At 43.8% G+C, this 15,731-nt stretch overlaps 1 protein-coding gene across 2 annotated transcripts in view; it reads right to left on the bottom strand.

Moving 5' to 3' along the window:
- LOC129826023 (small G protein signaling modulator 1-like) overlaps positions 1–6,909 on the bottom strand; it is an 84,396-nt gene extending 77,487 nt beyond the window's left edge. For both annotated transcript variants that reach the window (XM_055886281.1, XM_055886282.1), the window contains exons 1-3: positions 6,753–6,909; positions 5,925–6,014; positions 5,768–5,811 (exon numbers count right to left, since the gene is read on the bottom strand). In XM_055886281.1, coding sequence (XP_055742256.1) covers positions 5,768–5,811; positions 5,925–5,958 — 78 coding nt within the window. In that variant the 5' untranslated portion in view covers positions 5,959–6,014; positions 6,753–6,909. The remainder of the gene's footprint in view (positions 1–5,767; positions 5,812–5,924; positions 6,015–6,752) is intronic.
- Positions 6,910–15,731: the final 8,822 nt, after the last annotated feature.

Below are 15,731 nucleotides of genomic sequence, written 5' to 3'. Positions count from 1 at the left end.
GCATACCTGGGCAATAATTACCTTGCTCTCTTCTCACCAATGGGAATACATGTTGTGATGTATTTAAATGAAGCCTTACTCTTGTTTCTCTCACTTGCGTCTTACTACAAAAGGTTCACAGCCGACCCTCCCCCACCAGATGAAGACCCGTCATCGGAAACTCTTCCTCCCAGCGGGGAGGCACTCACAAATGTCAGATCTAACTGGACATTATATGTAAAATCTAGACCTAAATTGTAATGTACAGTATACTGAGCAAAAACATAAATGCAACATGCAACAATTTCAAAGGTTTTACTGTGTTACAGTTCAAATAAGGAAATCAGTCAATTGAAATATATTCATTAGGCCCTAATCTATGGATTTCACATGACTGGGAATAACGATATGCATCTGTTGGGCCTCACAATGGGCCTCAGGATCTCGTCAAGGTATCTCTGTTTATTAAAATTGCCATCGATAAAATGCAATTGTGTTCGTTGTCTGAATATTCTGCCTACCCATTCCATAAACCCACCGCCACCATGGGGCACTCTGTTCACAACATTGACATCCACTCACAAACATAACGCAATACACGTGGTCTGCGGTTGGGAGGCAGGGGTTGGAAGTGGTTTATGGTAGAGAAATTAATATTCAGTTATCTGGCAAAAGCTCTGGTGGATATTCCTGCAGTCAGCACGCCAATTGCACGCTCCCTCAAAACTTGAGGCATTGTGTTGTGTGACAAAACAGCCAGCACCTTTTAGAGTGGGCTTTTATTGTCCCCAGTACAAGGTGCACCTGTGTAATGATCATGCTGTTTAATCTGCATTTTGATATGCCACACCTGTCAGGTGGATGGATTATCTTGGCATTTGAGAGAAATAAGCTTTTTATGCATATGGAAAATTTTATGGGATCTTTTACTTCAGCTCATGAAACATGTGAACAACACCCACCACTGTACATGTTACGTGTATATTTCCGTTCAGTATAAAATATATTTCTTTATAACATTACGTTATCAAGCGGAGTCTGTTTCCTCTATTAAGCTATGTAGCTATGTAGCTATAATGTCTTGTTCATTGATGATGTGCTTATAGATGTGTAACACATGGATGTGTTCATGTAAATCTTTACCGCAAAACAAAATCAAACCGCTGAAATACAATGGGGCACAGCAAATGTGCATTGATTGGTTGGTTAGCAGCTAAAGTAAATGTGCAAACTGGGGGGCACGTCACTTCTCTCAGGCCTTACTAGTTCTATCCCATCACCAGTCAGAATCTGGATCCCATTCAGTCATCACAGAATCTAACTGGTGAGCTGTATTAGTAGACGACCTGCGGGTTTCTATGGCGACGGCACGTGTCACTCTGTTGCCTCAGTCCCCACCAGCTATCTGAGAGATACTGTAGCTGTTGGGGACTGAGGCAACAGTGGCAGAGAACGTCAACAAGTCCATTAATCAATGAGAAAAACAGATGACTGGTATTATGCATGATCATTGGTTCGCATTTCCCTTCATCAGCATAGGAAACAGTTAGGTGGAGGGATACTGACTGTGTTAAATTGCATACTTCTATAACAATAAATATGTAGACCCTTTGAAACTGTGTATATTAATCTAGTTCCCAAAAACGTTTAACCTTATGTGCACTTTTGACGCTACAGTACACTTCTCTTCCATTTCTCGTGTGACATTTAGGCTAAATCTATTTGGTGCCCTATGTGAGCAGTAATACTTTTGACAGCTAATAGGTAACTTTTTTATTGCCCAAAGAACAAGATCACTTCCATGCACAATATGAATCTTTACTGTCGTGTTCTGCAACGGCAAGTGCTGGTATCATTCTCTTTCAAGTATCACTCTTCATCTCTGCTGTCACAGTGGGGATAAAATCTCATCAAACCTGGCAACCCTCCACTACTGCATAAGGGGGCTTGGATAGAGTAGATTTACACAGTCTTCCCATTAACTCCTGCTACACAGCCACAATCAGAAAAAGAGGGAAGACAGACCAAGGCCCATACACCTTTTCCCATCCCCATGGGCTGTTACAGTGAAAAACAACTAGCACAATTATGTAAGCCAAGCTGTTGGCTAAAATCATCTGTTGACAGTTCCTACTGTGCATTATTAGAGTGAATGACTCGTACACCAAAATCAAATACTGAGAAGTGACAGACTTGAGGCAAGATGAATTCACATTGAAATGCCTTGGTTAAAAAGGTAGTTCAATATTCAAAACGCCCTATTCCAAAATGTCTTGAAGTCAATTCCCTACCACTGGAAGCAAACAAAGAACCTTGTAAGGCCTCAACGATTTCCCTTCCTATTGTCAGTCTCCTTTGCTAAATATGGACAGTTTGAACACAGCCTTTCATAATCACAAATGGATGCATTGTTGGGTACGTTTCCAAATGTTACTCATTTATAATTTGTAGTATATAATTCAGCTGCCAAGAATAGTAATAACCACCATTTATACACAAAGCTTGATAACACATTCCCCTGAGTAAGATAGGTTAAATATGCAAAACCATGAAGCCATGAGAACCCGGTTCATTACCACCTCAATGACAACAGAGGCGTTCCTTTCCTGTTATTTGTCATGCGTCTCTGTTCACCCAGGTAAAAATATGATTCTACAATGTCTTCTATTCATGTGTGATTTGAGACCATGAAAAATATCTATTAGCCTGGAGACACAGAGAGAGGTTTCCCTGAGACTGGGCGTCATAATTATGCGATATATTGGTTGTGACCTTGCTGAAACCTTATCCTAAGTAAGAAGCCAGGCAAAAAAAGGTGTCTGATACAGAAAAGCAAATGAAAGGTGAGCTGTTGCCCACTGTGCCCTACTCCTCCTCTCACCTTATGTAAACACAGGTGTGTGTGATGGTGTGTGTGTGTGTGTGTGTGTGTGTGTGGGAGAGGGGGAGGGAGAGAGAGAGAGAAGGAAAGAGAGAGAGAGCCCCAGATACGTCCAGTATAGACTATTTGCATGCTTCCTTCACTGAACCCCACAAGCATAATGTTCTGGCCTAGACCCAGGTAGACATTGTACAAAGTGGCACGTAGCCAGTTGGAGAGGGAGAACATTCAAGCATTCACTGCCACGTCAACAGACAAGCCGTATCCAAGCAAACACAGGAGAGAAAGAACGAATGAATACAAACAGAGCGTGGAGTACAACACATCATGTCCAGGTGAACGTTCACGATCGGATCCAGACGCGTGCTTCACATAGATCCCATTTGTGGGTGATATCCTAGTTTGGCAGCGTGCTACTTGTAAAAAAGGTTAGCCGATGTAGTGGTAACACTTTTTATTAAGGTCTCCTAATAAACCATTGATAAAGAGGTTACTTCCCATTTGTTGATAATTGTTCCTACATTTGTAAAATGTCATTAAGCGATCTCTAAATAGTCATTTACGCATTTATACACACTATTTTCATTAAACTGACTTTTTCAGCAGTATTCACATTTTCATTTTGTGAGTACAGATTAGCCTACATACTTTAATAGCTTGTAAAATAGCACCACATCCACTCATGTGTATTTGCTATCGATCATTGCAAATAAGATGAACATTGGGGCAAGGTGTAATATACATTTTAAAGTCGAGCATATTCTTAGAAATTTTACAAAGCAATTTTAATTAAACTGCCTTTTTCACCAGCATGCTAGGCTAGCTAATGCTAAAGTGTCCGGCAGCAACTCACCCCGACGCCAGGTGTCACATTCTCATGGAATCCAATGGGCTGCTTTAGTATCAGCTAGCCTAGAGACTATTTAGAGATTACTTAGAGACATTTACAAATGTAGGAATAATGATTAATAAATGGTAAGCAAACTCTTTACATTACTGTTTATAAATAATTTATTAAGGGACCTTAATATATAGTGTTACCAATGTAGCTAGCTAGTTAAGGCTGTGACTCAAGGCAGATTACAGACATCGCACTACACTTGACTTGTAGAACAAAATCTACATACAGACTACTTTCTATTCCATTTTTTTCTTCAGATGCATGTAGCCTAGTAGTTGAACATTCATGATGCTCAAAGCTCAACAGCTGGACACTGCCTGTCTTCTATAGCTACTTTTTGGATTGAAATGGAAACAAAAAAAGCTTTTAACAACTCACTTTTAGTGATTCAAGTTCCATTTGCTTCCAGCAACCTCTTCTGCAGGGTGCTCAAGGTCAAAGGCCATGGTGAGAGGCATATGTGCTTTTTCCACTGTCTGCATCATTTTACTTTCATTCCTCACTCCAATAGTTGCTTCTGGGCAATCAAATCACTGTCTCGGGCTGTGTGCCTCGGGGGTCTGCAGGATGGAGTGTGTAGCAATCATATTGTATCATTGGGGAAAGACAGACTGCGTTGGTCTTATGGTCCCACTCTGCTCCACTGCAGTTTAAGCGCTGAGCACTGGGGAGCTGAAACTGAGTGGGATCTTGGGGGAAGCGAATCTCAGTAGGGCCTCTCAACACAGGCAGGTTTTTATCACAGGGTGGTATGTGCTCTACTGATAAGGATGGTGACAGGCCTTTATGAAGATCAGGAGTACGCGACAGGAGGTGAAATCTCTCCTTCATTCAGGCACAGACTTGATTTGATGTCTTTGTTTGCGTGACACACGGGTGTCGCACATTTATGACACCAATAAAGATAGAGTGAGTCCTCTGACAAAAGACAAAACCGACTAATCACATCTCAAAGAACCCCTGAAGACAGGAGAGGTTTCTCTGATCCATTATCAGCCTACTACACCAAGCATGTGGTGCTTAACAATCTGACCTAAAGACATCGCGGAAAGATTGAAATGATTTGATGAAGAAGATGCTGATGATGAGAATATATATACTGTGGGAGAAACCCTTATTATTGAAGTGATAATCACTTTTTTTGTGCAGTTTTAGCTTATTTTACACTTCTCTATGGTGTTGCTGTTTCCTCCATTTTTTAATTTCCAGAATATCTTGTCTAGACATTTTTTGAAGAAGGTAGTAATACTAGTAAACACAGATTGTGTCAGTTAGCATTGCATTCAAAACCATGGGTGTTTGGGATGTCAAAAAATAAACTAACTTTCACACAAATAAATGCACTATACCTTTAAGATCACATGGATTTCTACGCAACAACTCTTCAATGGATTGATTGAACATACCTATAGCTTATTTAATTAGATGTCACTACGACATTAGAATGAGTCTTGAATGACTGCATTATAAACACATTTTACTTGATGTTAAATATTAACAATACATGGGTTTAACAAGAGACTCTTATGTTTCACAAAAACCCATATGAGTTTGGGCCAATCTGTTGATGAAGGCTCAAATAATAACTGGACCCTATAGGCTAGAGTTCCATGACTGGACCCTATAAACATATTATTTATAGGCCTGTACTATATAGCCTACCCTAAACCCCTAATTAAACACTTCATTACTTCTAAGAATATGGTCGACTTTAAAATAGATATTACACCTTGTCCCAAAGTTCATCTTATTTGCAATGATGGATAGCAAATACACATGAGTGGATGTGGTGCTATTTTACAAGCTATTAAAGTATGTAGGCTAATCTGTACTCACAAAACGAAAATGTGAATAGTTACTGTAAAAGTAAATAACTGAAGAAAAAAAACAAACATAGCCAATCTACTCAGGGCGGGCCTATTTTAGCAATGTCGAAAGTTAACTCATAACCAAATAGTTAGTTTTTCTGATTCGATAATTGTTGCCGGCTGTCAGGTAACACCCACCTCCTTCTTGACCGTGCACAGTAGCCTCTGACGCATCTCTGCTTCTAAAACATATCAGAAAAGGTGTCATGTCATTTATTTTACAATACGTCTACATCTTCAACACATGATATATACTTCATTTGGTTATGTTTTAAACGGTCGTGTTTTCTCTTACCTGCCATTGCTGCTGTTGTTGTTGTTGTTGGCATGGAATCCGGTCCCCTTTGCGTAGCTCCTTCACACTGAGACCATCAGCTCTATGTGGCTATATCGAACCGGAGAGCAAGTCAACGCTTGAGGCTTTACTCACACCTCTTAAAGCTACAGCAATCACTAAATTCGATTCTTCCTCCTCGGGTCTACAGACTCTTCCCAGAAACGCAAAATAAAACTGATACATGTGAAGAATAAAGGGACTGTTTTATACCTTTGCCAAGATCTTTTACATTTAATTTTTGGATTATCTAACTCATCAAAGAGATGTAACCTTTTAAATACTGAATAGCCTGAATTTGTCCAAACAGGTACCATATTCTTCACATGGCCTTCTTCTGTAAAGTCAGGAGCGTATCATAAACCATTAATTTCCATAATAATTAAGCATTCTAATAACTGAGCCCTGTCCTGCAGCAAATTTGGTTACAAACACACAAAAGCTTTCCCTCACCAATAAGATATTTTGCTAAGCAACCACCTGAAACATATTAGCAGAGCTATTTGAGCTCATCAGTAGATCTGGTGTCCTGGTCTTTACAGCCTCCATCTCTGGAGGTAAATGGCATCATATACTGTTGGATAAATCTATATTGCTTTTTATAGACATTGATCTTGGCTCACTGGAAAATAATCCACCATGTTCCTGGGGCACTATACAAAGCAATACAAATCATAAGAACCATTTTGTGTATTCTAGGCTTGAATAATGCTGCGATGGTCAGGAATCGTTTCAAAAAGCTGTGGACAAATATAGTGGTGTGAATAGAATCTTGGAGAGCCAACAAACCTCAAGTCTAGTCTGTCTAGTGGGGATATCCAAGTCCACATATGTCCCATATGCCTTCAGGTTGCAGAGTGGAGGCACAATATCCTTTAAAATTGATTAGAATGAATGAAATATGTCACGGGGATAGTATTGGTTCATTGGTGAACCAAAGTGATGTCGCTTGATGTGTTTGTATAATAAGGAGTTTCCACTTCTATTTGTTTTAGACACACGGTCAGTAGCCTCTCCTTGTATTATTACTCCATCTTGTGGTGAAATGTTGAACCGTAATTCTGAGTGTGGTAGATGGTGGTAGAGTACTTGGCTAGTACTGGGCTAAGTAGCCTACCTCATCTAGCACCCCTGGTGGAGAAATGGATTACCCCAGAGAACACTGCTACTCCAGCTGCTCTCTCTTCATCTGACTACGTGTTCTCTCATAGTCCGAGAGCATCTGGTCGTCACGGTGATTGCACAGGGCTACTGTTTCTGGAGATTTTCTCTTGTCTCCATCACTCACCTGTCCATCTCCTCATTTGAATTATTCCATGCTGTCACTGTCACTTGTTCACTCAAGCTTAACATTGTTGTCGTCTATCGCCTTCTTAATCCTCCTCCCCCTCCTTCATCCTTCTCTGCGCACAACTTTGTTAACCACTTTGAAAAAAAGGTTGATGACATCCGCTCCTCATTTACTCAGCCTATTGAGTCCACTGGTCCCACTCACACAAAACTACCCTACGCCTTGACCTCTTTCTCCCGTCTCTCTACAGATTAAATCCTGTGACTGGTGATGTCCAGCCGCCCGACAACCTGCACCATCTAACCCATCTCCTCCTCCCTTCTCCAGACCATTTCTGGAGACCTTCTCCCATTTCTCACTTCCCTCATTAACTCATCCCTGACCACTGGCCAGCTACTCTGCTCCTCAAGAACCCATCACTCGACTCTGACATCAAAGACTACACACCGGTGTCCCTTCTTTCTTTTCTTTCCAAAACACTTGAGCGTGCTGTCTCTAACCAACTCTCTTGTTATCTCTCTCAGAGCGATCTTTGTGACCCTAACCAGTCTGGCTTCAAGATGAGTCATTCAACCGAGACTGCTCTCCTTTTTTTTCTACACCAAGTCACTTCGCTCCATCATATCCTCACATGGTCTCTCCTACGATTGCTATGCGGATGACACTCAACCTCTTTTCTCATCCCCCCTTCTGACACCCAGGTGGCAACACGGATCGCTGTGTGTCTGGCAGACATCTCAGCTTGGATGAAGCTCAACCTCGACTAGAAGGAGCTGCTATTCCTCAACTCCATAATGTCCCCTTCCCAGAGTGCAAAGAGCCTTGGCGTGACCCTGGACAACCCCCTGTTCTCTGAAAACATCAAAGCAGTGACTTGCTCCTGCAGGTTCATGCTCTACAACAGTGGTTCCTAAACTTTTTATAGTCCCGTACCCCTTCAAACATTCAAACTCCAACTGCATACCCACTCTAGCACCAGGGTTAGCGCACTCTCAAATATTGTTCTTTGCCATCATTGTAAGCCTGCCGCACACACACTATACGATATATTTATTAAACATAAGAATGAGTGAGTTTTTGTCACAACCCGGCTCGTGGGAAGTGACAAAGAGCTGTTATAGGACCAGGGCACAAATAATAATAATCAATCATTTTGCTCGTTATTTAGGCATCTTACATTTAAAACCTTATTTGTTCATTGAAAATTGTGAATAACTCACCACCTGTTAATGAGAAGGTTGTGCTTGAAAGGATGCACATAACTCTGCATGTTGGGTTGTATTGGAGAGATTCTCAGTCTTAAATCCTTTCCAACACACAGTCTGTGCCTGTATTTAGTTTTCATGCTAATGAGGGCCGAGAATCCACTCTCACATAGGTACGTGGTTGCAAAGGGAATCCGTGTCTTAACAGCGTGATTTGCCAAGGCAGGAAACCAGAAATCTGGCAGTAGCTTCTGATTTAAATAAGATTTTCACAGAACCGCTTGTTGCAGTTTTGATGAGGCTCTCTTGTTCAGATATCGGTAAGTAGACTGGAGGCAGGGCATGAAAGGGATAATGAATCCAGTTGTTTGTGTCATCCGTTTCCGGAAAGTTAATTGCACACCCATCTCATTCAGGCGCTTCGCTTTATCACATTTGACATTGTCCGTAAGCTTGAGTTCATTAGCACACAAAAAAATTATACAATGATGGAAAGACCTGTGTGTTGTCCTTGTTAATGCAGACAGAGAAGAGCTCCAACTTCTTAATTATAGCCTCAATTTTGTCCCGCACATTGAATAGAGCTGCGTAGAGTCCCTGTAATCCTAGATTCAGATCATTCAGGTGAGAAAAAACATCACCCAGATAGGCCAGTCGTGTGAGAAACACGTCATAATGCAAGTGGTCAGACAAGTGAAAATGATGGCCTCTAAAGAAAATGTTATGCTCGTCTCTCAATTTTAAAAAATGTGTCAATACTTTGCCCCTTGATAACCAGAGCACTTCTGTATGTTGTAAAAGTGTTACATGGTCGCTGCCCATATCATTGTGCAATAATATGTCGAAGATAAATACACAACGCAGAGTATGAAAGGTCAAGAGGAAGAGAGTCAACAGAGTGCTAACGATCAATGTAAATAGTGTTTTTTTCTGTAATAGGGGATTAATGCAGAGACATGGGAGGAATTTTTCTATATGTTGAGTGTGAAATAATATACTTGTTATTTGGCCATTGGCCTAGTTTTATTACAAGGAATTCTATTTGGTCAACCACAGGCTAGGGCTGGGTTATAAAACTACATGCTGTCCCTTTGTTCTGTGGAGAGAACCACAGGAGAGAGTCTCAGGAAAGAATCACCGGCGAGCATCACTGAGGACAGGGGAGAATGACCATCTACTTCCAAGCATGATTTATCCTATTTGAATAAACCTATTTTCCTCCCCCTGATTTTTTTTGGGGTCTGTGTTATTAAAGAATAACATCAACTGCTAACATTTTGTTGTCACGATCGTGTGGTGGATTGACGGACCAAAACGCAGCTTTAGGAAAATAAGCCATCTCCTTTTTATTTGAAGAAGGCAAACGAAACAAACACACTTATGAACTAAACAAAACAAGAAAACGATCGTGAAGCTAAACAACGATGTGCCACACACAGGCTACAAACGTATCACATAGACAACGCTAGACACATGTACTCAACACAAACCCATATACTACACCAACAACCCCTTTACCATAGAATCACCCAAAACCAACAAAACACAAACATTCCCCATGTCACACCCTGACCTAACTAAAATAATAAAGAAAACAAAGAATACTAAGGCCAGGGCGTGACATAATCCCCCCCTTAAGGTGCGAACTCCGGGCGCACCATTACACAGTCTAGGGGAGGGTCTGGGTGGGCTTCCATCCACGGTGGCGGCTCCGGCTCTGGTTGTGGTCCCCACGTCACCAGAGTCCCTAACCACCTTCTTAGCTTCCTCCAAATGACCCCCCTCCACATTAACCCCATTGCATTAAGGGGCAGTTCCGGACTAAGGGGCAGCTCCGGACTAAGGGGCAGTACCAGGGTAAGGGGCAGTACCAGGGTAAGGGGCAGGGTCAGGGGCAGTACCAGGGTAAGGGGCAGTACCAGGGTAAGGGGCAGCACCAGGGTAAGGGGCAGCACCAGGATAAGGGGCAGCACCAGGATAAGGGGCAGCTCCGGACTGAGGAATGGCAGCTCCGGACTGAGGAATGGCAGCTCCGGACTGAGGAATGGCAGCTCCGGACTGAGGGACTGCAGCTCCGGACTGAGGGACGGCCCATGGCTGGCTGACGGATCTGGCTGCTCATGGCTGGCTGACGGATCTGGCTGCTCATGGCTGGCTGACGGATCTGGCTGCTCATGGCTGGCTGACGGATCTGGCTGCTCATGGCTGGCTGACGGATCTGGCTGCTCATGGCTGGCTGACGGATCTGGCTGCTCATGGCTGGCTGACGGATCTGGCTGCTCATGGCTAGCTGACGGATCTGGCTGCTCATGGCTAGCTGACGGATCTGGCTGCTCATGGCTAGCTGACGGATCTGGCTGCTCATGGCTAGCTGACGGATCTGGCTGCTCATGGCTAGCTGACGGATCTGGCTGCTCATGGCTAGCTGACGGATCTGGCTGCTCATGGCTAGCTGACGGATCTGGCTGCTCAAGGCTAGCTGACGGATCTGGCTGCTCATGGCTAGCTGACGGATCTGGCTGCTCATGGCTGGCTGACGGATCTGGCTGCTCATGGCTGGCTGACTGATCTGGTAGATCCTGTCTGATTGGCGGCTCTGGCAGATCCTGTCTGGTTGGCGGCTCTGGCAGATCCTGTCTGGTTGGCGGCTCTGGCAGATCCTGTCTGGTTGGCGGCTCTGGCAGATCCTGTCTGACGGACGGCTCTAGCGGCTCCTGTCTGGCTGGCGGCTCTAGCGGCTCCTGTCTGGCGGACGGCTCAGTAGGCTCATGGCAGACGGGCGGCTTTGCAGGCTCATGGCAGACGGGCGGCTTTGCAGGCTCATTGCAGACGGATGGCTCAGATGGCGCTGGGGAGACGGATGGCTCAGATGGCGCTGGGGAGACGGATGGCTCAGATGGCGCTGGGGAGACGGATGGCTCAGATGGCGCTTGGCAGACGGGCAGTTCAGGCATCGCTGTGCAGACGGCAGACTCCTGCCTGCTGAGGCGCACTGTAGGCCTGGTGCGTGGTGCCGGGACTGGTGGCACCGGGCTGGGGACACGCATCTCAGGGCTAGTGCGGGGAGCAGCAACAGGACGCACAGGACTCTGGGGACACACAGGAGGCTTGGTGCGTGGTTTAGGCACTGGTGGTAAAGGGCTGGAGACACGCACCATATGGCTAGTGCGTGGAGGAGGCACTGGTGGTACTGGGTTGGGGCGGGGAGGTGGTGCCGGAAATACCGGACCGTGCAGGCGTACTGGCTCCCTTGAGCGCCGAGCCTGCCCAACCTTACCTGGTTGTATGCTCCCCGTCGCCTGACCAGTGCGGGGAGGTGGAATAACCCGCACCGGCCTATGTAGGCGAACCGGGGACACCATGCGTAAGGCTGGTGCCATGTACGCCGGCCCGAGGAGACGCACTGGTGACCAGATGCGTTGGGCCGGCTTCATGACATACGGCTCAACGCTCAGTCTAGCCCGGCCGATACGTGGAGCTGAAATGTACCGAACCGGGCTATGCACGTGTACAGGAGACACCGTGCGCTCTACTGCGTAACACGGTGTCTGCCCGTACTCTCGCTCTCCACGGTAAGTACAGGGAGTAGGCGCAGGTTTCCTACCTGACTTCGCCACACTCCCTTTAAGGCCCCCCCCAAGAAATTTTTGGGTTGTACTCACGGGCTTCCAGCCTTGTCTCCGTGCTGCCTCCTCATATCGCCTCCTCTCGGCTTTAGCTGCCTCCAGCTCTTCACGAGGAAGGCGATATTCTCCCGGTTGTGCCCACGGCCCCTTACCATCCAGAATCTCCTCCCATGTCCACGAATCCTGTGTAGGTGGGTCCTGATGCCGCTTTCCATGCCGCTTGGTCCTGTATTGGTGAGTAGTTCTGACACGATCGTGTGGTGGATTGACGGACCAAAACGCAGCTTTAGGAAAATAAGCCATCTCCTTTTTATTTGAAGAAGGCAAACGAAACAAACACACTTATGAACTAAACAAAACAAGAAAACGATCGTGAAGCTAAACAACGATGTGCCACACACAGGCTACAAACGTATCACATAGACAACGCTAGACACATGTACTCAACACAAACCCATATACTACACCAACAACCCCTTTACCATAGAATCACCCAAAACCAACAAAACACAAACATTCCCCATGTCACACCCTGACCTAACTAAAATAATAAAGAAAACAAAGAATACTAAGGCCAGGGCGTGACATTTGTGCCGTGACCCGAATGAATTGGTCTCAACAACAACAAGAAAAACCTATCAACTGTGTGTTGATCCAGAGGAAAGAGAGAAGGCTACCCGCAACCCACTTTGGGGAGTCAACTCTTAATCTCCTGATTGATGGTATAATTGCTGGGTGAGTCTAGACCAGTATTATTTTAAATAAACCAAATCAGGTTAAAATAAGTGCATGCAATGAGTGATACGTATCTGTGATGTATAGGGGTTCGAGTCCTCTATATAAGGGTTGAGTCCTTTTGTTAAATCCAGTGATGTATAAGGTTAGAGTCCTCTGTTTTGTTTGTTCTCTATAATAGGGGTTCAAGTCCTCTATTAAAAAGTTAAAGTCCTTTCTTTTTCTTTTTTTCTTTTTGTGAAACCTTCTTGTTGCATAGAAGTGAGTTGCTAGTTGAGTAGCAATTTTTACACGTGTGGTTAATGTAAGCCTTCAACAAGCTTTTTGAAGTGAACACAGGTTTTCTGGGTAGCCAGGCCCTACAGAAACAATTTGTGTTCTAGAAGAGGTTAGTCCTCATAAAAGATTATATATTTTGGGGTTAAATAAATATCTAAACATAGATATATATTATAGAACTTTTAGTTAATATAATGCCATTGTTAAGTGAGAAAATCACTCTGGAAAAGGGCGGAACAGCTCCTCCGGATGTGAATATGAAAAATATTTTAAATTCACTGTCTAATGATATGAAGAACCATTTCAAAGTATAGAAGTGTAGGCAAGAGATAATAAAGAAATATTCCGTCATTGTTGACAAAGATGGAATATGGAATCTGTCTGATATACAAAAAGCTTGGGGAAAATACAGAGAATGTCTAATTCCTTGACAAAGACACGATGGTCTTTAACTGTATTATCCGAAGTAAGAAAAAAGGATGAGAAATACTTTCTGGAGAATCGTGATAGGACATTGCAGAGAGATGAAAAAGTTTGAAAGCTCTTGGTGGACAAATCAAAACCTTGAAAGAAGAGATTCAACAATTACAGGCAAGGGTCGTAAAACCAGAATTGGCTCCAACATGTGGAGGACCCTTTGTTTCTTCAATCCACCCTCAGGCTGAGTTGCGCAAGGATGATTGGGTTTCAAGCATCTGGTCAGCACTGCCTGGCTTTGAGTCAACAGATACTGACAGCGGTGATGAACGATGTCTTAGGCCAACCAAAACACTGGCTGTAAAAGGTGGTAAAGACAGTGTGACAGTAATCTCACATAAATCAGCATCTCCAAAACAGTTGGATGAACGGTCGAAAACTTTGAAACATCCCTGAGAAGTGGGTATGAAAACGTGAGACCATTTGAAGCGTTATAAGAAACTCTACAATCTACATCCTTACGATGGGTTACAGTTACTTTGTTTTGAACAACCGTGAACATGGTGTACTTGAAGGAAAGGTTTATAGAGCTGTGGATTGTGAAGAGCAAGATGTGGCCGATGGATGGAGAGCCATACATGTTTTCCTTAAGGGTCTGACCAAAGAAACCACCAATTGGGGAGAGATAACCAAATGTGTTCAAAAACCGAAAGAACCGTTTGTTGAATTTGAAGAAAGGTTTAGAGCAGAGGTGGTTAGACAGAGTGAGTTACCCGACATGGAAGATGAAAATACACTCGTCCTCCAAAAATGGTGCAATTACTCATCAGCTGATACAATCCATGCATGATGATTTGCGAAAAACTTTTGTTTCCACAATGAATGACTGGGAGAGACAAAACGACGGCGACATCATCAACAGATTGTCCCGGCTGGACAGAGACATCAATCAACATAATAAACCGGCTGTTATCAGAGTTGTGCAGGTTCCCGAGTGAAACCAACAACATTATTCGTTCAGCAGAAGAGGAACCTGGTGTGTGTCATTATTGCGGGATTTCTGGTCACTGGCAACAAGAATGTCGGGGGAAAAAACATGATTTTATGAGAAGTGGCCAGAAGTAGCAGGGAGAATGGAATCATGACAACAGTCCCAATGACACAATGCTGATGTAGAATTTAAGAAGCTCTCTCCGACTCAGCAGCAGAGTTTGATGGATGCTGTGGAGGGAAACTGTCGTGGAAATTCAGTACTGAGAGAGACTTGGTCATTTCTTCAAACAATCATCTTTATTTAATATTGTTTAATTGTTGCAATAATGAGACCGTCAGCCCACCGGTCTTGACTGACTGTTAGGCTGAGAGTCTGAATGATGCATCAAGAAGGGATGGCATGGCCAGATGCATTGACTACGGTATTATGTAGTATACGGGCAACACATAACAAAAACACAGGGTTGAGTCCGTTTGAGGTCGTCACAGGTTGACCCATGTCACTACCAGGTACGTTAGATTTGAGAAAAGCAGACGTTTACTTTATGAGTGACACAATGCTTAACTATTGTATACCACTCTCTAATGCGGTAGGGGAAGAAGACAGACAAGTAAAAGAGGCGTGGGGAGTAACTCCCGAGGAGGGACATGACGTAGTACCGGGACAGTGGGTGATGGTAAATAAAAGATGTAACAGACACATTAGGGTCAAAATGGGAAGGTTCTTATCAAGTTTTGCTCATAACGAGGTCAATCAGTAAAAGTCCAGGGAAGATCATGATGGATACATGTCACTCACTGCAAGGTTGTCCATGTCGATGACAAAGTGGAGCCTGGAGAATAAAGAACTGATTGATTAGCAATCGGGGGCCAATCTCAGGTGAAGAAGCATAGTAAGATGATCAGAACCTGATAAGCTTCTATGTTGTATACCGCAGTCATCATATTAGGGATATCTAGGTGAAATGTCCAACTTTTTCCTGAAAATCGGGACATGCTTACTTAGGAAAATCTATGTGAAATATCAATTTCTCTTGAAACCAGGACATGTTACTTTCATTTTTTTGTTTCCTTCATTACAGGTTGTGAGAATCTACAGTCTGAAGCTGAAACAATATCCTTCGATTCAAGGACTGTACCTGAAACGATACAAGATCACCGGTGAAGATCATTCCTCACTACCGGCAGGCTGTCGGAACATTTCTAATGGTTATCTATGTGG

This window comes from Salvelinus fontinalis, chromosome 28, assembly GCF_029448725.1.
Source record: "Salvelinus fontinalis isolate EN_2023a chromosome 28, ASM2944872v1, whole genome shotgun sequence".
Classification (NCBI taxonomy): domain Eukaryota; kingdom Metazoa; phylum Chordata; class Actinopteri; order Salmoniformes; family Salmonidae; genus Salvelinus; species Salvelinus fontinalis.
Note: the sequence above shows the minus strand (reverse complement) of the source record. Positions and strands in the feature narration are given on the sequence as shown.